At 42.6% G+C, this 21,726-nt stretch overlaps 1 protein-coding gene and 1 long non-coding RNA gene across 6 annotated transcripts in view; one reads left to right on the top strand and one right to left on the bottom strand.

The window, feature by feature from the left end:
* The window catches only part of LOC125767122 (uncharacterized), a 241,659-nt gene that overhangs the window by 83,387 nt on the left and 136,546 nt on the right, over positions 1-21,726 (top strand). The gene's annotated exons all lie outside the window — the stretch shown is intronic.
* LOC125767009 (frizzled) overlaps positions 1-21,726 on the bottom strand; it is a 217,286-nt gene that overhangs the window by 79,694 nt on the left and 115,866 nt on the right. The window contains exon 5 of one of the 5 annotated variants that reach the window (XM_049433217.1): positions 9,202-15,262. The exons of the other annotated variants lie outside the window; for them this stretch is intronic. Within the exon in view, the coding sequence (XP_049289174.1) occupies positions 15,171-15,262 (92 nt within the window). The 3' untranslated portion in view covers positions 9,202-15,170. Of the gene's footprint in view, positions 1-9,201; positions 15,263-21,726 lie in introns of those variants that run through there. 5 annotated transcript variants of the gene reach the window in all.

The following is a 21,726-nucleotide window of genomic DNA, read 5'->3' as shown; positions in this document are numbered from 1 at the left end:
CAACAGACAACAGCTGTAAAATTAATAAAAACAAAAAAAGGTGTTTTTTGGAATTCATTTAATTGGATTTTTAAAACAACAAAAAAAGGACTTACAAATTTGAAAAAAAAAAAATATAACAAATAATGCCATTGGAAGAATACAGATACCGCAAATCTCAGAAATGTAGCTTATAGAATGTGCTTATGGAGTGTCCATTTTGGAACGTTTCGGCCGTGACACACTATATATTTCCTATATGCATAATTTTCTGATCAGTTTTTTTGGTTTGCTATCAAATGTTATTATATAAATAATACTTTAAACTAGTAGAGAAAAGTTGTGGTGCAATTAATTCAATATTCCAGAAACTATAGGATATTCTATTATATCTCACTCAATATTTCAGACTTCGTCTAGAGTGTAGAGTCACGATAATCAAAATGTTTTTTTAAGGATTGCAAGGACGTTTAAATCCTCCCTGCTAGAAGTAATTACGACTTAAAAATTATTCCCCGTACCACTTATTATAGACTTCTTTAAACAAGGTTTACCATTATTTTATTTTATTTTTATTTTTCCCATTTTCCAGAACTCTAGCGTAGCTCCCTAGTTTTGGTTACAATACAAAAACTGTAAGAGTGAAAAGAATGATTCATATGAATCTTCAGTGAAAAGTCATTCAAATCATGAGCCGACTCCCAAAATACTAATCAATTATCATAAATTCAAATGAGAATAGAGATTTAGAACCATTCATTTAGTTCAAAGATTCGTTTAGATTCATGAATCTGAGATTCATCCAACAATACTATAAACAGCCTTTTTAATAACGAGAAATTGTATAAAATACTTTAAATGTACAGGTAGTCGCCGAGATACATTACAATTAAAGCGGCTCACGGAGATCTCCAAAAATCACTCAATTGTCAAATTTCAAAATCCAAGTATCTGCGAATCTGCGTATAAGTGGTACCGTATATCTCGCAGATTACCTGTTAACAAAAATTGATTCTCAAGTGTCTGATAAGTGTCTAATATTAGAAAGAATAATATTCTTTACATTCATTTGCGGACATTCCCTCTCCAACAGCAAATATTTTATGATAAGCGTACATACGTCACAAAAAGTTGTGAGTCGAGTTCGATTATCCGAACATTGGACGTTTCTACTGTATCTCGATCAAATGTGACAGGTGAAAAATGGCAGCAAATGACTTCAAGAATTTTCTTAGAAAAGATCTATTTACCCTACGAATCGTTGGAAACCAATAGCAAACGCTGTGCTAATTGCTGTAATCAATCATAATCAGCACGAACAAAAACATTTCTGCCCGTGCAAGGTTAAGATTTGCTGCCATACAACACTGCATCCCGGTGGTATCGATTTTTTCGTCATATGATCTCGCTTTAATGCGTTTGCCGTAGAATTTTCTTTTTATCTTCCTATTATTCTTTTTGTGAAAGAAAAATTCGAGATGTAATTTTTCATTCAACCATAAGAACGATCTGTCGTATGTTTTATTTTTTATGCTCTAGTTATGGCTCTCCTCACTATTGGCAACTAAAGCTGTGGACTTTGTTTATCTTCGCAACTGTCGTTAGAACATACCCGCTGACAGCTGCTCAGTATAGTAGTCCGGGTACCGGTGTACCAGAGTTTCGAACCCGGAAAGCGGGCGTACCATGAAACAATTATTGTAGATCATTTATTATCCACCGTGTGCTATCGATAAAAAAGGCCCAGAGACTCGGTAAATATGGTACCTTCTACCAAACGGCTAGCTGCAGCCTGTCGATTGCTCTTTATGCGTTGTCCACGTTGTGTCCATATGTCACAACAAACACCGGCCGCATGGTCATGAATCGACCGAACGGAGAAGCACTAAACGATGCGGGTGCGAAAAAAAAATCCCTGAACCTGGGAAAGCACACAAACAACCGAAACCGGTAAACTCAAACAGTGTAATAAATGATTCGGAAAGAAGCATTTTTGTACGGTGAGAAGGAAATGAAAAAAAAACCGATACACACTAAAAATGTGGAATCGGTGCCAAAACTTCGGGTTTAACATGCTCTCTGCATGTGGTTCGTGGGAAGAAGGATCGTACCCTGTTGGTAGGAGAACGCAATGAAGTGAAGCGCACAGGATAAAGGGTGCAAGAGCATGAATATACCGCAAGTGTCAGAAACCACAGCGTGATTTGAAATATGGTCCGCCAAGTGGTGGTTGGTGTTGCTGTATTGCCCCAGGTCTCAGCACCACTGCGGCCAGAACCCGGAGAGTTGATAAATTAAAGTATCCTTGTAGCAACAATGAATAAAAAAAAAGAAATATTTATTAATTATTGTACGATTTCGGCACACATTTTTCATGACTCCCACTTTGTGCTGTTCCACCTGGCTGGGACACACGGTTTCAGTTCGGTTTTTTTTTGGGCGGTGCGGAACAAAACGCTGCATTCGAACATTTAGTGTATTGATTTTTAATAAATATTGCATCAATGATTTGGTGAAATGGGTGGAAAAGTTTATGAACCGATGTAATGTAGCAATGGGCCGTAAAAGCACCTTCTTCTCCATTGCTACCATTCGCACCGGATCCCATTACCCGCTTACCATTTGATACAAGGATTCCATTTTTTTATTCCTATTCTCGCGAACCTTTTGCGAAGGTACCACTACGTAACACTACCGAGTTACGAAACGGAACCCAACATTTGTTTGGTGGTCATTTTCCAATACATTACCCAGTAAGGGTAAAGCGCCACAAGGCGAAGCTTTCCCAGTAGGATCAGTTTTATTTTTGTCACAAATCGATGATTTTTATTGGCATTTTTAAAGCTACGCATCATTGTAATGGGACCGGTACAGTTCCGAAGTTTTTTTTTCATCCTGCGTGTTTTGTTTTCGATCGTATTGTTTTAAATGAAAGTGTGGTCTATTCTTTACAAAATGCCACGAGGTAAACAGGGAAAAGTATTATCTTCATTGGACCATTAACAGAAGGGGACTTACCTTACGTATCACAACCGTGATGGTTAGATTATGAGCGGCAAGTAAAATTGGGCTTATTTAGTACCTTCTAACATCAACCGTCCGGAAACAGTGACGCTCGATACAAAAGGCGTAATAATCGTAACGAGACGTGTCGGCACATTAGGCTTTCGTTATGGTTTTGTCTTTTAGAAGATGTCAATAAAAAGGTAAGTGTGTATCGTTACAATTCAGTCCCAAGTTTAGCTCCGTTCTCATCAAGCGTTGACCCAGTGGTTAGAAAGAGAAATCACATTATCAAAACCTGACCATTTCCGCTTCACAAATGGAATCGCACTTCACCGTTCATGGAAAGAAAATGGGAAAGCTAATAAAACATGAAACTCTTTAATGTGTGCCCGTTCTAAAACGTGTCGAAGGTCCACTGGGATTCACAATATAAAAGCAAAGAAGTCCGACGGAAATATAGCAAGCTATACAAAACAAAAAACACCACACTCAGCAGACATTAAAACTAATGAGGGGGCCAGAAATATGTTCCTGCTCTTATTTTAACGCTATCAACAAGCTATTCACCAGTTGTCAGTCGTTAAACAGTGTGGGGCCTCTCGCAAGCATCCTTCGAAATATGTGTCTCTACCAAAAAAGGATATCGGCCACATCGCTTTACCACCTGCAAATGGCTAGCGTCGAGAAATTTTACCAAACGACACTCATTAAAAAACCCTTGACCCATCTGTGGACAATCTTTCTCGATGGATACTTAGAGGTGATGAACGAAGCTGCCAGGACGTCGCTTGCCATTGACTTCTTCTAAAGTAAATTGGTTTTACCAATCATGGTTACCTTTAGTACTTCGATTCAATGATCGATTAATCAAATTTTAATAACTTCATTTAGATGAACCTCACAACAGTCGAGCTCAACGTTGAGCAACAACCTGTTCCTCAAGGAGTCTTCGTACACCATTGTGCTCCAAGTATCTATCCATAAACATGCGAGCAAATCAAATCACATTAAAGACGGTATAGAAGCGGCTTGTTAATTAAATTATTTTTCAAAATTACTACCAATCACGAGCTTATAGGCCCGCACACCGAAACAAGCTTCGTAGGATACGCCACATGGTAAGGTGGCCCACTCTTTGCGTGCACAACATTGCTTCAGTTGATACGATACAACACCGAGCAGGAGAGCTTGATCCATCCGACGATACGTACACAGGACGGCAGGAAATTGATCTTAACACAGCATCAACGGTCAAGTTGTTTCAAGCAAATTTAAACGATTCGACCTACTACTGTGTTGCTGGGATGGAGCTGGATGACCAGACCCAGGAAAACGGCAGGCATATAACCCATTTGGGACGATTATTAAATTTTTGTTTTTTCGTCTCGTTTTATTCGTATACAATAAAACTTTATGATCGGCTTCTGCAGTGCACGAGACATGTTGGGCGCCAAAGGATACTACATACACCTCTTCTTTTTGGTATGCATTGTGCTGAGTTGCAGATAGTGCACAGGACGGAGTATTATCGCGATTGCATGTCTTGCTTCTCGTCCGACCATCGGACGCTATTTGCAACATTCTATCATGTCTTGCTGATGAAACATAATCCTTTGTTCCCAAACAATTTTGAATGGATATATGGACTATGATGCTTTGAAAAATTACTTCTAAAAATAAATAATATTTACCTTTTACAGATTCAATTTTTATTCTTCCTAGAATGTTTTAAATTTGCGTAGGGACTTAAAAATCTATTTTTGAAGAATAGATTTATTACATCATTACATTTTCAATAACTTTTACCGTCAACTTTAACGTACAATAAGGGCAAAAGTAGAACTCATATATCTCACGTACTATACCGCATCAGACTCTAAAGTGACAAGTTAATCGACATATGCGATACACCTTCATACGTCAGGCCACTAACGAAAAGAACCTACTCTTACAACAAATCCCAACCGGTGCAAGAAAATCACGCACGGTTGATATAGCTCAGTAACTCCATCGCTTCATGGCGGAAAGTACCAGATGGCTACCTTTTCCTGTTGGCCGTTACCAGACACTCATCCGTAAAGTTCACCTATTTATGAGATTATGCAGTTCATTCTCGGAAGCAACTCATCCACACTTGCTCGAGTGTCCCGGATGTGAGTTTTAAGGCTTCCAATGTCTAAAGCTCACTACACTGCACGGCACAGGCAACACACCTAAAGCTTAATGTAAACTCCTGTGTCACACCGGTGTGAAGAAAATTGCAAGATTTGCACCACGCTAAAGGTGTGTACAAAATTACAACTCGTATGGAACAAGCTTTTCCTGGAGAAAATCCTCCAAGCTTCAAAGTTCCAACAGGAGCAAGAAAAGTATAGTAAAATATTTGTTGTTCACACAGGTTAATGAGTAGCTCTGTTCAGATTAAGCAACTTTTTTGCGTGAGAATACCTCTTTGCCGCAGGTGTTCTGCAAGTTAGTTTAAGATGACACAAAATGTTCCCAGAATAAACTGATCGTGACCATCAACTTTGCCAAGATTTTCCACCAGTTCGTGTTAGTAATTGACTCGTTTTTTTATGTTGAACGCCACGTTCAAGGGAGTAAGTTTTTTTGCTGTTCCGAAGTTGAGCTTTTAATTAGTAGCTGGACTTGGTCGTCTACGAGAGTTCGCCAATCACTCAGCTCAGGACGACGTCCACAACTAGCAAAGTTATCCGGTGCGAAATGAAAAATAAAAACCACCCAATCGTGTAAATGGTGCACAGGAAATCAGGAGTGCTGCACCGCTGGACACAGAAAAGAAAACGCTCGTTTTTCCTATCATTTTTCCACTAATTCTGGTTCTTTTTTTGTCAACCGCTGCACATTCACATTCTGCAAGAAGCCATTCAGGAGGGAGTAGAATTTCTTACCAGGTACAACCATAGTTAGGTATCGTGGTGCAAATGTTCCACCTAATAAGATATCTTACGGTGGGTTCTTTTCAAGCGTACATTCGCCATCCTTCAACAGTGGTGAAATACTGCACCGATACAGCTTCACCGTAACTGAGCATCATCTGCGGTTGCAGTAGAAAAAACACATTTCGCTCGATGAGATATTCGCTGGATAGTCTGGATAGCCAATATCAGAGTGTTAAAGGAAGCGAATGCAAATGAAATAGCGTTGTCTGCTTACGAACGCAGGTAGTATGACAATGGCTTGGAGACATCTAGATGCATTTCGCCGCACTACAGCCTGGCCTTTTTTTTGCTGCCCCGACTTGCTCGGGGAAGGGTGTCTTGTAACCATCAATTACTGTCGTGAGGCAGGGCTTAAGTACTAAACCCAACACGGCGCGTTCCGAGAGACGTTGGACCATTTTTTGTTCCTGGACCTCCCCATCCGAGGGAACGTCCAAACCGCGACAGAAAGGTTTCAACTGGGTGTCATTCTTTGTAAACCGCGTTCCTTGCCTTGGTGTACCTTCTTACAAAGGTAGGTAGCATATGTACACCCGGAAGCATCGCGTAGTTTGCGGGAAGGTTTTGCGTAATGAAAGAAAAACAAACTCACTCACGTCATGGTTGCCTCCCTCGGGGAGGATTTCCCTGAAGGGGCGATGCGTGACTACTTCTCACCTCTATTTTCGGGCAGTAGCTACGGTACGTGCACCATCGGCAGGGACTGGATTATAAATTATCGAAGTTTTTATTACCACAAACGTCTACGTCGAGTTTCTTGACATTCACCGTCGCTGTCGGACGGATAAAGAGAGTTTACAACTAATCCATCTTGCTACCTTCCACACGATGCACACGGGTCGGTTTCTGACGTTCCTGACACTCTTGGGATATTGGTTCCAAGATATTCATCTCTTCGAAACTCTCCGTCCTTGGTGGAGTCAAATTTCGCGTAATTCAAATGCTCTTTTCCATCTCGAGTGTTCGTCTTCTGAGCTGTCTATACGTAGGTGTCTTCACACTGTTTCCGTGCTACTCAATGGCCACCACATCGTCAAGAACCCTTCAAATTGAATTAGAAAACACACCAAATTCTGCCGTTTGGCGCTACACGCTGCTAAGTTTCGTGTGTCACGCGTGTCACGATAGGTTAGAGGACAATGGCGTTTTTGGGGTCTCATTGGCGTAAAAACCATTCTGTGTCGTCCCGGGTGTCTCCATGCTGAGGTAAAAGATACCCGCTTATCTCCGCTTAATGCTTTCCTTTACTTAACGCCTTGCTTTAACGATGGCATATACTCCTCAGTCTTTTCTCGTTCCTCTCTGTTCGCCCCCCGTTATATTGAAAAAAGGTGTAAATTTATGCACTTCAAGTGATTCGCCTGTTCCATGCCCAACTTAAACTGCACCTGGAGAAGTGCATCCCCGACCCAATGCAAAAGGAAGTTTCATTGTTCAACTTCGACACTCTTTGGCACTCAACACACACAGCCTCGGCACAGTGTTCCCCCGTTGCGTTCAACCTGGCGTACCCTGGACTGGGTTTCTGTAGCGCACATTTTCACATTGTATGCAAATCGTGCACAGGATTATTAAATTCGTTCCTCACGATCCCACCGGGCAAGCTGTGTGCACCCACAATGATGATGATGATGGTGATAGGATGACGCGCACCACTTGCTTACACCCTTCGTGCACATCGCTTGCTGGCTAGCCGCGGTAACCGTGCATGATCTTCACCTTGGCCTTTGTTATGAAATAAAAGCAGGAACGAAACTAGCAGCAAACGAAACTAAACTCCCATACCGTACCCTAAAGGCGTCCCGGCTTTAAACCGGTTTCGGTTACCGCTAGAAGTTTCTCGTCTGCATTACTTCGGGTCCATTATGATATAAGTTTCATTACGTGGAACATGTCTCAAAACGACAGCGGAGACCCGAATGAGGACCATCATTATGCTGCCAGCGACAACATATACGATATTAGAAACAGTGATTATGCAAAGCAAACACATAAATAGATGGTTTAGATTAATCACACACCGGTAACCGGCCGCCCTTTCTCTCTCTCTCCCTCTCTCTCATTAGCCATGTTGGCGCCACTCATTGAGGGATTCGGGCGATATAAGTTGAAAATGATCCTAGACGATTGAGAGAGACAGAGAGAAACAAACAATCAATGTGTTAAAGCATGCATGGTGGAAGGACGAGTCGATCTGCATATGGTGCTGGATAACGAGATAGCCCTCGTCAGAGTTGATGGGCAGTGATTACTGTCACACGAGTGGGTAGCCATCGTATACACCGGAATGGATGGTCAAATGGGGCAATGTGTTGCTATTTTTATAAAATCCACGTTCTCACATTACATCGAGAGAGGTTTAAAGTGATCACTATGTTTTAAAGTACGTACAAAGGAGCACTGTGGAACTTTCCAGACATTTTATTTTTTGGGATATGCTCAATTAATGCTGGGTTTGCATATTGGCAACAAATTATGTACCGTTGGACATTTTACACGCGTTTTTGAGTACACGCACAGAGCGCTGATAATTCTCTTTTTGTGTTACGGCCTATGACGTTGAAACTAAGTATCTCACGAACTACGATAAAATAGACGCTTGAAAATTAAATATCTGAAAAATATTTGGAAATACTGCGGAAGCCATCTTCATCCAGTCAAATCAGATCTTGGTATGTGTTGCTGACACATTATTGTTTTATGGATCTCCTATGCAGCGGACGATTATCAAAAGATTAACCAGAGATTAGCCAGACAAAAAATTGATGATGGCAACAGCAAGGATCAGATCAGAAGTTAACAAATCCTGATTTACACAGGTGTGACGTACAGATAGATGGCCGCACCTTTGAACTTCACCGATCTTCAGTTGACCTGTTTCAATCAACAACGACAATAACATTGATGTTGAGATACGCGCAAGAATACTCTCTTATAGCTGGCTATGTTTTTCGAATGGTACCAGATGACCAAGCCCATAAAGTTTTTTTAAGTCATCCACATAGAAGGAGGAGGCGTAATAGGCCCAACGTGAGATGGAGTGATGGGATGGGTGATGCGTTCTCCAGAAAGGCCGGGATAATTGATTGGCAGAAGACGACACTACATTGTAATCGGTTTAGAGGACTACTGAAGTAGGCTAAAACCTCGAGCAGTCGCGAGTTAGATCACTAAGAGTCTGGCTATTTTTATCAAAGTTTACCTTTTTTATAATCCATCTATTTTTGTATATTTACCTGCTCTGGATGTAGCAGTTTAATCCCACAAAAATACTATGAACACCACTTTGCAAACATTCCATCACATTATACAAACAAATACAGAGGTGTCACAAAAACATAGTTTATTCATGGAACTCAAAATATATTTGAATAATGTATAACGACTGTGTCAATAGGCCAGAGCACATCATGCAAACCTATTCTGTAATTGTAGCGAGTGTTTCTCGTAATAACTAGAAACAACACATCATGAAAATATTCATTTCGTTGGCAAAGTTTTCTTCTTTTCATCCCTCAGGTTTCTGCGATTTTCCCCCGAGAAGACTCCCCAGCTGCAACGCCTAACAACATATCCCTGCATTCGTATCACCTGCGCATTGATTTATTTCTCCGTGTTATGCGGTCGTCAAGCAAATGCTCCATGTTTGTAAACTTACGCCCGGAAGCAAGATAGAGAAATTGTTTGTTCATGTTTGTGGTCGGTTTTCATCCAAACAGTTTCTCGATTTTCTTTCGCTTGCGTGAAAACACGCAAACACGCAACCACCCGAATTGCGTGCAACCAACCTACCCTCTCCGCCTTGCCGATCGCTTCTGGGATCGGGCCCGACCGAGAGGGCTCGCTCGTTTTGCTCCGTTCTCCGTGCGGTTGGGTACCTAGTAGGCAGACCGCTGCCTACAGAAACTTATCACAAATTTTCCGTAACCTAGCCAGACCTTTAGGGAGGAATTTTCATCTCCACAGCAAAACATCGAGCAAAACCCACCAACCTGCCACCAACTGAAGCTGCGGCATGGTTGGTGCCGCAGGTCCGTCGCTTTGACGTAGGCGTTGTTGGTTTTTTGGTTGTAATTAGATCGTTTTCTAGGAAATAATTGGATTTTTCCTTTTCCGTCGCTTCGTTCCAGCATTTCCATTGGTTCCATGTCACGAACTCTTCACCTTACTGCCTGCCCCAAAACAGCAAGCTCATGAAGAGAGTTTGTTCCCAGGCTACCCAAATGAGTGCAAGAAGCTGCGGAGCAATGGAGCAAAAGCACGAATCTTTTACCAATAATCTATGCTTACAGTGCGCTTCGGTGCTTCGATAAATTCTACCCCAAAAATTCCATAACAAGCACGCTTTAAGCCATCGTTAATGACCGTTAGGTGCCTTCCGTCATACGGAACCGAACCGGCGTGTGTGTTAACTGCGAAGAAATTGACTAAAATTAAATCAGATTATACAGTCAAGTGCAACCGGGGACAACTGGGGGATGTGAAACAAGGCCCAACTTTACAACGACCAAGCGTGCCGCACAGGAGAGAACGTTGGCTTCATCGGAACGAAAAAAAACACACACACAGAGAAACATGACAGCGCTTCTTTAGCTCTGACGAACCTGGGAACTTGCACCATGATTAAGTAGCGGTAAAATACGTAATGTGAGATGTTATAGACATTATCGGAGGGAAGACTTACACGGACCAAGACCGGGCGGTACACAGAGAGACTGAGGTGAGATGAAAGTGCTACTTGGAAAGTATTAAATTTCCACCTCAAAACATTCGGAACGCATCGACAAACATACCGTCGTTCGTGGAAGCATGAATACGTCTAGTGTATCGTCTAACATTCATTCCACAGCAAAGGTGAAGTCACATTTCATTAAACCTAGCGCAGTGTGGAGCTCTCATTTGAGGGATTTTATTTTTCCAGAGTTCCACATATTCTTCAAGTGCCTTACATAAAGCCATCTTAGCTTTTCGGATTCAAAGCTCAAATCTACAGTTTTATGAAAACCCATTCAGCGCTATTTACATACGAGCAACACCTTGCCACGATAGCGTAGTGCAAGGTAGAAACCCGCCCCATTCAGACGACTTCCTGTGGATGTGTGAAGCACAATTACATGTTTTCACTTTTAAATTCCTTTTAGCAAAACCCTACTCAAACGAAAAGCATGGGAAATAAATGGACCCTCTCCAAAAACCCCTAAAACTGGGCAGTTTATTTAGGGGCCCAGCTTCAAAAGGATTCATCCCATGAGGCGGTTCTCTTTAAGGACATAATGGTGAACCGGCTACTGACTTACCCGCTCACACTTCCTGACCGACAAAGAAACCGGGGACACAATTAACATACTCCTCGGTCTCAGCCTGGCCCGGACTTACTTTACTCGAGCGCAAGACTTTAAATTTATGCTTTACTCCAAAATTTTCGCCTTCCGAAGAGCCTCACCTCACAAAACCTTGAAGTCCCGGCGCATAATCGCGGCATAAGACCACTTCTTAAAGGTAGCAATAAAATGTGCAAAATGCAACGGCAAGATTTTGGGCCTTGTCCGAGTACGGACAAGTTGAAAAGAATAAAATAAAAAAAAAACCCTCGGCAACCAAAAACCATCTCAGCATCTCGACAACGACTCGGAACGTGCAGATGTAAATGACATTAGCACTGCTACCGTTTCTGGGCCGTTAAACGAACGTATCAAGATTGCCGACCGGGCGATAAGATTAGTTTCCTGGTGCTGTGTGTCTTGGCAGAACCCGAGCGGGTGAGTATTTTAATTAAGCTATTTAAATCACTGTTCCGCCACTGGAACCGGTGACACGCGCGGTATGGCATGAGAGATGAGAGCGCCACAATTTGCAGCGTGTTTTGTGAAGTTCGTTTTTCGTTTATCAGTCAGTCGGTTTGTTGCTGTTTTGGCATATCAGATTCATTTCGCCGATGGTTCGACCAGGTTGGAATGGGAAACATTCACCAGCTGGCCCGAGGGGACTCTCGGCAATCACTCACTCACCCAGATGGTACGCCAACGATAGCGGAATGGAAGTCAAATGAATGTTTGCTCATTATTTTATCGAAAATTTTATCCGACATTCTTGGGGCATGGGTTTTTGATACGGCGCTGCGTTGAAGGTCACACCGGTACGCCGGTCAATGGCGGTGAAAAGATCATTCGCAAATGCCGATGCACAATCGCCATCGGATTAATGCTTAATTGCTGTCATTAAGTGTGTTCCAATTGCTTGTTTCGTAGTGTTACATTTGCGACTCATTTGCTTTTTGTTTTCTGTGCTGTTGCATTTATTGCATAATTAAGATTTCATTTCAGCCTTTCACCCTTCGGTTTGCCACGATGCTTTTGTTTGGTACAGGTTTCTGTACCGGGATTTATTTATACTGCTTTAAACGTTCTCTCCGGCGTAGTTTATCAATTTGCCGGCCTACAACTAACCGGCTATCTAGATACAATAAATCAATTCTGTCGTTTGCAAATTCGCCCCACAACGTATTACATCCTCACGGCGAAATTGCATACCGAAAGAGCCACGCTGATATTTACCATAAATTATCCTTCCATTGTTTTCGACCGATCTCATTAAAAACAACACCATTCAACTTTGTAGGTACATACGGTTGAGAAGAAGAAAACAAAAAAAAGCCCACAAAAAAGTGGTCAGCAGGACAAAATGGACACCCATCGGTTCCCTTCACAATGTATGTCAATTGGCTTCCCCTTGTATGCGTTCAAATTGCACCCGTTCGTGTTGCAATCAGCTAAAAACGGGAGGTGGAAAAAGAAAGATACATTCTTGAAGTTTTCTCATCACCTTGCTTCAGGTCCTAAAGGGTCAATGTAAGGGTCCCTCATCAAATCGCTCAACGATGGCTCATCCGAACGAATTGCACCACTCGGCAACTAAGTTGCAATTTCACGCCCAGTGAAGATACGGCTCGATGAAAATTGCATGTCCGCGCGAAAACACATGGCACATGGGGTCACTACTGTCTGGATGCATGCATGCAACCATCCACCCGAATGTCCGGTTTCGTAGCTAAGGATGTGTTTTATGGGTCGTACCACGGTACCATGACGGCGGGAAGATCAAAACCTTCACGCACGGGGCGAACCATTCGCCAGGGAAACTATACGTACCCCCTTCCAGCGGTAACGATATCGTAATTTCGCGTAATGATAATTGCATACTGCACAGCAAAACCGATTTCGGGTCACACAAAAGCCAAAAATGGCACGGAATGCAATCGTATTGCGTATGCGATGGAGAACGCCTGCACTGGACACCGTACGCGCCTTCGCCAGCGTTCGTAAAATATTATTTATTTGCATCGCAAACCATAAACATGGGGTCGCAATTTGCGACTACCATATCAAAGGGCATTACCAATCGGAATGTGCAAATGCAGTGCGATAGAAGCGCGATTTGTACGTAAAGTTGGGCTTTCCGATCCATTCGCATGCGCGGAACCATTATAGCTGCTATTTCTGGTGTATATCCAAAGTCATTTTCGCGACTGACAATGGTGTCCGGAACTGTGCTGACCAGAAATCATCTGCTGAAGCTGTTCATCGTCATTGACCACACTGTTCTGATGGGGTAATTTTCAACTCCAATCACGCACAACCATCATAGGTGAACGATCCATTCAAGAACTGCTCGAGTGTTAGGAATGTGTCTGATGAAAGTTTGGGAATGTTAATTAAATATTACTGGATTGCAACTGGTATACGGAAATTGATTAAAAATCGTTCAACAATTTGCATAAATTGATACTAATATTGAAATAGTGCTTTTCCCGTTCAAGAATTACAAATGGAATGGAACATTTTTATGCCAACAATAAAAAATAGCTTGTTTAAACTATCTTTTTTAAGCCTACTACTCCCACTACGTCCCTCTAAGCAGGACGGCCTTAGAAAACTAAGGGCCGAGTGTATGAAGACAAGACAATTACGATTTCAGGTCTATATATGCACAGACAATCTGAAGAAATCTGAAGAAACAGATTACAATAAAACAAGCCGGTCTGATTGTAGGCGAAACTCCTAAAACTTTGTTCATGTTAAAGGATTTCATGAATCCTGAAAAGATATTTTATTCATAATTAATCCAGGAGCTGCTCCAGTTCAAATTCTTCCTGATGACAAAGAAAAAATGAACCAACTCATTAAAATTTGAACTGATTTTAACGAACTGAGCAAAAAAAAAACCACCATTACCATCGAAAGCATTTCAATCCATGAACTCAAGCATTGTGAAGTAGTCTTTCGGGTGGCCAATTCTTGATCCTTTTCTACCGGGCACAGGAAAGGATTTGCTTCACCCACTCCACAAGAAAAGAGGTTAAATCCACAAAATATGAAAATCTCAATAAGTGTCCTGTCCGGATTCAGCATCATTGCCCACGGCTTCAAGGTTCACAGACAAACGGCACGCAACGATTCCACGCCTATCCAGCGTTTTTGCCAACACCGAAAAAGTCGATTATTTATTAACCATCTTTAGATAAGCGGGTGGAGAAGACCGTGAGATCGACAATTCGACCTGTACTTACTCAAAACGGGCCACCGAACCGACAAGGGAATTGTACTGCATTGCGCTGTAATCTTCGCGAGTCCCTTAAAAAAAGGAGTTCCGCTTGGGACACACTTTCGGAAATGGGTTTTCCGCACGCAACTTCCACACGCCGCAACCCACCATCGTTCGGGTTGACTTAAATCGTTTGAATAAATATCCGATAACGTAAACGGTATTCGGACGAAGCGAAAGCACTAAATACCATACACTCTCACAATGGCGCGCTATTGGTGTAATGGAGCAACAGCAACAACAAAAAAAGAAAAGGAAATAAAGAACTCCCAGATACGATGGAAGGTTGCGGGATCTCCGGGTCGCGGGATCCAGCATCATAAACATTTCAAATACACAGCCACCACTGCTCGCGTCGTGGTTGGTGTTGGTTGTTTGGTTATTTAACCGGTCCAACCCCCTCGTGAAGGTCTTATTTGGGATTTGCTCGCAGAGATAGCGGAAACTTCGCGAAAGTTGCTGCACAGGATTACGACGAACCGACACTGGGAAACCGACCCTACGGCGTTCGGGATGAAGGATAATAAAATTCAACAATGGAAATCGTACTCAACCATCCCGTGGATGATGTTTTTGTTGTTGTTGTTCCTTCTCTGGAGAAACGCTCACCAAGTCCCCGAGTCACCTGCTCGGAATCGGTCGATTAAGTGGTGATATTTGTGGACGGCTACGAAACGCTTCAGTATCGGGCATTTGTTCCCTTAAAAACTCACCTGTAACGAGCAAAGAGAGAAGAAGAAAAAAAACGCAAGGTAAATAAATAGAACACAACGAAGTACATAACGTGGAAATCATAGAATGACGCAAATGTTTAAACCAATGACCATAAAATCGAACGCGATGCCAGAGTTGGGAGGGAACGTTCGGATGCTGGAATTGGGAGAAACAACTGTACAGAGGAACGTTTGCATACGAAACAAACCACCATCGGGACGGGAATGATATCGTAGATCTTCATAGCTCAGACCGTTCCGAAACTCAATACTCAATAAAAATTAAACAGGAATCTGCTCGGCGATACAGAACGCAGAAGTACCTGCCCAGTGTTCACGTTTGCAAAGTGCTGCAAGCGCACAGCATCTTCTGCGATGAAGATCTCGCTGGAAAGATATACACCGTGGCGGAAATTGAAAAGAATTCCGCTGTTTGATTACCTAATAGCACGCGAAAAGTGCTCCGAAAGGGAGATTGAAGTTTAGAATGGAGTAACAAAAAAAAATGGGAAAGAAAATTATCATCGAACCTTGGAGTGGCAAAAAACAAAAACCAACACCCTCTGGTAGCGTAAAGTGCAACCAGACGGTATAAACTGCTCGAAACCGATCTTCTCGATGGTTTAGCAAACTGAGCACGGTTCCGAGTGTCTTGCATACCCGTGTAATCGTGAAGAAAAATGCTATTAAAACTAATCAAACGATTGTATTTCCGCACTACTGGACGTACATTCCAGCCTGGCCTGCTAGCCGTAAGATGCAAGATGGCGCAACGAAAAAAAAAACATGGAATAAAAAATCCAAACATACGGCATCCGATCGTGGAACGGGCTAGGGCAGACGAAACGAGAGCCATCTGGCGGTAATTATCCTTTCCTATCGATATCATTAGCAGCAACGATAACCCGCAACTTCAATTATGATTATCCGGCCAACGAACAAACGCGCCCAGCCACTGGAACAGAAGGAGGAAAGTTAACATAAAAAAAAAACAACACATTTCTAGCCAGCAACATCAGCAGTGTGAAGTAAACAGAAGCTCGCAAGGCGCAACGCTTACCGTAGACACCGCACTTCACGACAGCGTGAAGAAATATCGGAAACTTGCTTGTAATTATCACCCCGGCTTATACGCCGACGTTGTTCGATTACGCGCGCAATTCGATACACGCGCCTTTCTGCATCTTGCGAAACCTCGATTTAATTGGATTTGTTTGCACAGTCGGTCGGTCGATCGGGTGATTAGAAGTGAGCCGCCAAAACCGGGAAAGGACATTCCACCGTTTTGCTCCTTCAATCAACCACCGGAAGGATTAACCACCGGTTGGTTGCGATGAGGGACAATTTTTGCGCATTAGCGCACGACGTTGTTGGTGTTTCCCGCGCTACTGGGGTTTTTGATTTTAACGACCGACAAATAAATAGACCTCATTGGAAAATAATGCGCAAATATATTTATATAAAAGCGTGCACAGATTACCACCCTGTAGCTTTTGCAACCCTCAACCACTACCGTCGGCTTTTCGTTGCGGATGAAGATGCTTTGTACTGCAGCATTGTTGCTTCTTTATGGGCTGTTGTAGAAAAAGCAAAACACAGCGAGATAAGAACGATCCGATGACCGGAGTCATTAGGCAGCTCAATGCGTAAAGCGCGGTGGATAAAGGAATAATGCTACAAGTTTATTACACCCAAGAATTAATGTCGATGGTTCGTAACGGATTTTGGTTTTTGTGTAGCACTTGTCGTTATTACTGTGATTCTATCTCTTCGCGATACTGCCGCTTTCATTCGATGAAAATATACGATCTGCAATACATTTTGTGGGTAGAATGTCGTGAACGACATCAGTAGTCCAGGGATTGCAGTGACAACGGTGTCGGGAGATTAAAGATTACACTGTTATTTGTTATATAGAAATTTGTTTAAAATTTGTATCAGAAGGTAGAAACCAACAAACAGTTTATAATTCATATTTAAAGAGTCGTAAACGAACATGGTCATAGGTGACAACCATCGACTTTGATAGCTTAGTTATTTCTTGATAATATTCAAAAGATCTCAATTTATACCAGAATGCTCCTAGCAAGTTTTACTTGTAGTGTGGATTTGAAGTGTATTTAGCACATTTGGCTGTTGGGTGTCATTCTCAATATATAACACGCCACTGAAGACCTGTAGTTTATTATCCTCAATGTGTTAAGCATGTTATCATGACAATGTGTTACTGATATGCTAACTAAACAATTCAAAAGGAAGGGAGACAGGTACCATAATCTCTTACCTTGAGTCTCGAGTTTATATATCAAAGGTAGGAGGTCGGATCACATTCAGATAGGACCTCCTTAGCAATTTCTGCAAAAGCTGTATGGTAAATTAACTATAGGCGATAGGTCAAGAATTTGTTTCTTAATTTTTGATAATAACTCCTCATGAAGTATTCCAGCCTGTCTTTTAGCGCTTTTCAAGACAATATTCCCTGAATAGTTGGTCTTGCGTAATGATTCAAATGAGATTTGGTAGCGTTCCAATTGTGTAAAGAATGGAATGTCTATCAATAAACCATCATTAATCTATTAAACCAAATCCTTCTACAAGTAGATGTAAAAGTCTTATTACACTTGCGGATACACCTGTGCTCCACAGAAACATTGGCAATGTTTGCCATCAATATAGTCTTTGATGGTCTTTGACTTCTTCGTTGAACACAGTTCACCCCGACAGCTCGTTCAACTCAAAATCTTGAAACTCATACATCATTACTAATGAACACACGCACACGAAGCTTAACCCGTACGGTTCGCTTTCGTTTAACCTTCAAATTAGTCACTAGCGAAATTAATTGTGTTCCCGGAGCAGACGGCGCGTTAAATTAGTTCTACCATCCGGCAGCTGCCGAACTGCCCACGTTCCGGAACGATTCCTGTTTGTACCTTGCTGCAAACATAGCCGGTGCACATCGCCGTCAGGATTGGGTTAAACTGTGCGAACCGATCGGTAAAGCGAAACGGTGTAAATCATCGTTCAATTTTGAGCACTTTATAAGCATGTCTTATCGTTCGATGGCGATCGTCGCGCTCAGGCAAGTTGTCAGCAAGTGTCACCCTGCCAGCGCCAACGAGTTAAATAAGACATTAAGTTTATTATGAGCTCAAGAACCGGCCCCGGGGGCCATGCAAAGACCGATAGCGCATCGCATACACGTATCCATCCCGTACGAAGCGCGACACACGACCAAACTGCGCCAAACGAGCATCGGTATTGATTAATTTGTTGATTTTTAAGCTGGAATTAATTAGCAAACAGTCCTGTTTGGTTGATTCAGAATGGGGAAGGGAAGAAATATATAGCGACGCGTCCAGAAACACTGGCCAATTGCTCATCACCATTTCAGATGAGCTTTATCTATGCCGCACCGCTGATGATCAACGTCCGTGTCGTGATGTCTCCGGCGTGGTTGCTTGTGTCGTTAATTAGAGAAACGGGTAGAAGAAGAAAAAACATCAACTTCTTCCCGAAGTTAACTGAGCATACGAACTCTTCACCCCGTACCGTATGATAACAGAGAACACGCGAGGAAAAGAACAGCAGCACTGTGCGCAGTGTTCCTGGTGGACTGTATCGATTAAACATTCTACCGCGTTCTTGGGTAGCCAGCCATCGCGAGAACCGAGACGACCGGTGAAACTACAGTTATCTTAATCTCGATGCTCCTTAGACCTGGCAGACACAAGAAGACAACCCCAAATGGCATCACCCAAGCACAAACGTTCTGTTGCCGTTCTTTATTTTCTTTCATTCTTCAAACGGTACCCATCGGAGCGTATGTTGCATCCTGCACACCTAGTGTCCATCTTCCCCAACAAACCGTTTTTTACCATAGATTTTCCCAATAGCGTGTGGTTACGGTTTCTTAAGAGTTTGGATGATATTTCCTTTTCCTCTGCAAATGCGCATAAGTGCATGCACCATCATGGGTGACAACAGTAGCGAGGGCACTGTTGTTACTCAATAGCAACCACTTGAAAATGCGCATCGAGTCGCTATCGGTACATAACAGGTCCCATCGGTATTCGGGATCCTATCCGCACCAGTTCTTGAAACGCACGGACGCTCACAGCACGCTGTCAGTGTCACATCAAAGTAAGCTGATGAATGTCATGGCCTGCAAAACGGAAACGTATGGAACCGGAATGGATGAGAACGTACCTTCTTTACGTCCTTGATTTCTGTACCGATACGTAGCCTAGGTACAGGGACAGGTACTCTTCAACATTGTGCATCATCACGCGACAAAATTACAAATATGGATTGGCAAACGCTTCCATTGCTCGCACGGTTCACCTAGTGCCTAGCCTCATCTTCCTTCACCTCATACTCCTAGTTGACCATTGGAAAACGTATACCTATCGGTTACGAAAGATAGACCGGTGCCGATGTCCACAAACTTATCCACAGCGAAGATCTATCTGATCTCGCCCAACGGTCAGCGCATCAAGCAATGGCATTTCAGCAGTGTCCATAAATGGAATCCATGAGTCGTATGATAATCTGTCCAGATGGAATGAGAAATATTTCGCAGCTACTTTTTTATTCCTCCGGTGTGCTGCTGTACAGGTTTGCTTCGTACCACGCGTACTAATCTGGGTTTGTTGTAGATGCTTTTTTTTCTTCTCTTTATTGCAAAGAGTATCCCCCAGGAGACATTATTCTTTCACTCAACGTGCCTAGTGACTCTGGGGACCGTTCTGTGCCCAAGCCTCAGGATGGAGGTTCCTTATATGAATATGCACACAAACATATATACACATTCACATATTCATAGAGGCGGTGTTACTTAAGAAGCAGATCATGCAAGCAAACCACATGACACCCCATGCTTCTCCATATGGGTTTGTTGGTCGGGGCATCAGCTCGTTTGATGCCTTCATCAGGATCCCGAAACAGAAGGGAAATCTGATTTCCGGAAGGCAGTGAGGATACTTTCTTACACCCGAGAACGAAACCAGCTTCGCACACGGTCGATGAGGGCTGGTGGTGTCGATGAGGAGACTGATGAAAATATCTTGATTTAATGAGAAAAGTTTTTTCGTCCCACGGCACACGGTGGTACATGCAGGGTGTCTTCGGGTGACAAATGGGACAAGTACGAGCATGACAAGCTAAGAAAGCAAAGTGTATGTGTCTTGCGTTTTTTTCCTCTTCTTTCTTTTAATTCTCATCTGGTTAAGTGAAATGCTGCTTGGTAAGACATAATTGAAAGCTATGATGAGTACCGGAGTTGATGGAATGCTCTCACAGGAGCAACAAATCTGGCACAATATCAGCGAGGGAAATTAATTCCGAAATCAACACCAGCACAACATAAGTTTGGTTCTGGTATGCTCATCAGTAGTGTTCCAGCTATGGCACGACAAACACTTGCTTGCAATGATTTTAACATTCCATTTACTGCTTCTTACAGACATCAAGCACATTAATGTTGGCACACATTTTACTATCTGATGATTTTATGCATCCAACCGCCCAGAATCTCTACCCGTTAGTATAATGAAGTACTTACCAATCAATTCAAATTCATTCAATGCTCGATAACGTGTTTTACTCATAGTCCTGGTATGGTCGCAACGGAATAACATTGGGGATGCAATACTTCCAAAAACCAGATCAATACACACATATGCTTTTTGCAAACCATTTCGGCAGGCTATCAGTCCCCTCACACGATCGATCGTCAATTCGCTCGTCGTAACCCGTCCATATTAATCTAGCAACACACCACAGGAAATAGTACACAAACCAACACACACACTCGACCTGCCGAAACGTACGGCTGTCACGTACCGAAAGACATCGTGCAGAATTGGGATCCCGTGGTCGGGCATTCTCCTGTCCATCCGGTTTGTCCATAAATTGAGATCGTGTGGCTTCGGTACACCGTTCTACTCGGAAGTGGGTTAAAACAAGCGCATGCATATTTTACAGCAAGCGCAGTGAGTAAAACATACATTTGTAACATCGTACATGAGAAAGGTTACTATTTCGATACGGATGCGGCAGGAAGTCTTTCAAATGGTTGCCTAAGTTGCACACCTAAGTCGTTTCGCTTTTATTTCTTACTGGTACTCACCCAATACGTCTCCAACAAACCGAGAAGTTCAATAGTTACCGGGGAGTATCAGCAGCATGTGCTCCACCGCCGCCAGAGATGTCGATCTGGGCTCCCCGGGATCCGACTGAGCTGTCACGCTATCTTACTACATCAGTTGACATTTCTTCGATAGCGTCAACAGTCGGCCCCATACTCTAGGCTTTTTGCCCTTAAAAGGATTACACGTTCAATGTTGCAATAGGGAGTTGAAGTTTGGCACGATAGTAGTAACAGTTTGTTGGGTTACATATAAAATAAGTATAGTCGAGGGCTATACGTTAATCAATAAACATGCCAAACCCAATGACGATCG

The sequence above is a fragment of the Anopheles funestus genome, chromosome 3RL, assembly GCF_943734845.2.
Source record: "Anopheles funestus chromosome 3RL, idAnoFuneDA-416_04, whole genome shotgun sequence".
Lineage (NCBI taxonomy): Eukaryota > Metazoa > Arthropoda > Insecta > Diptera > Culicidae > Anopheles > Anopheles funestus.
Note: the sequence above shows the minus strand (reverse complement) of the source record. Positions and strands in the feature narration are given on the sequence as shown.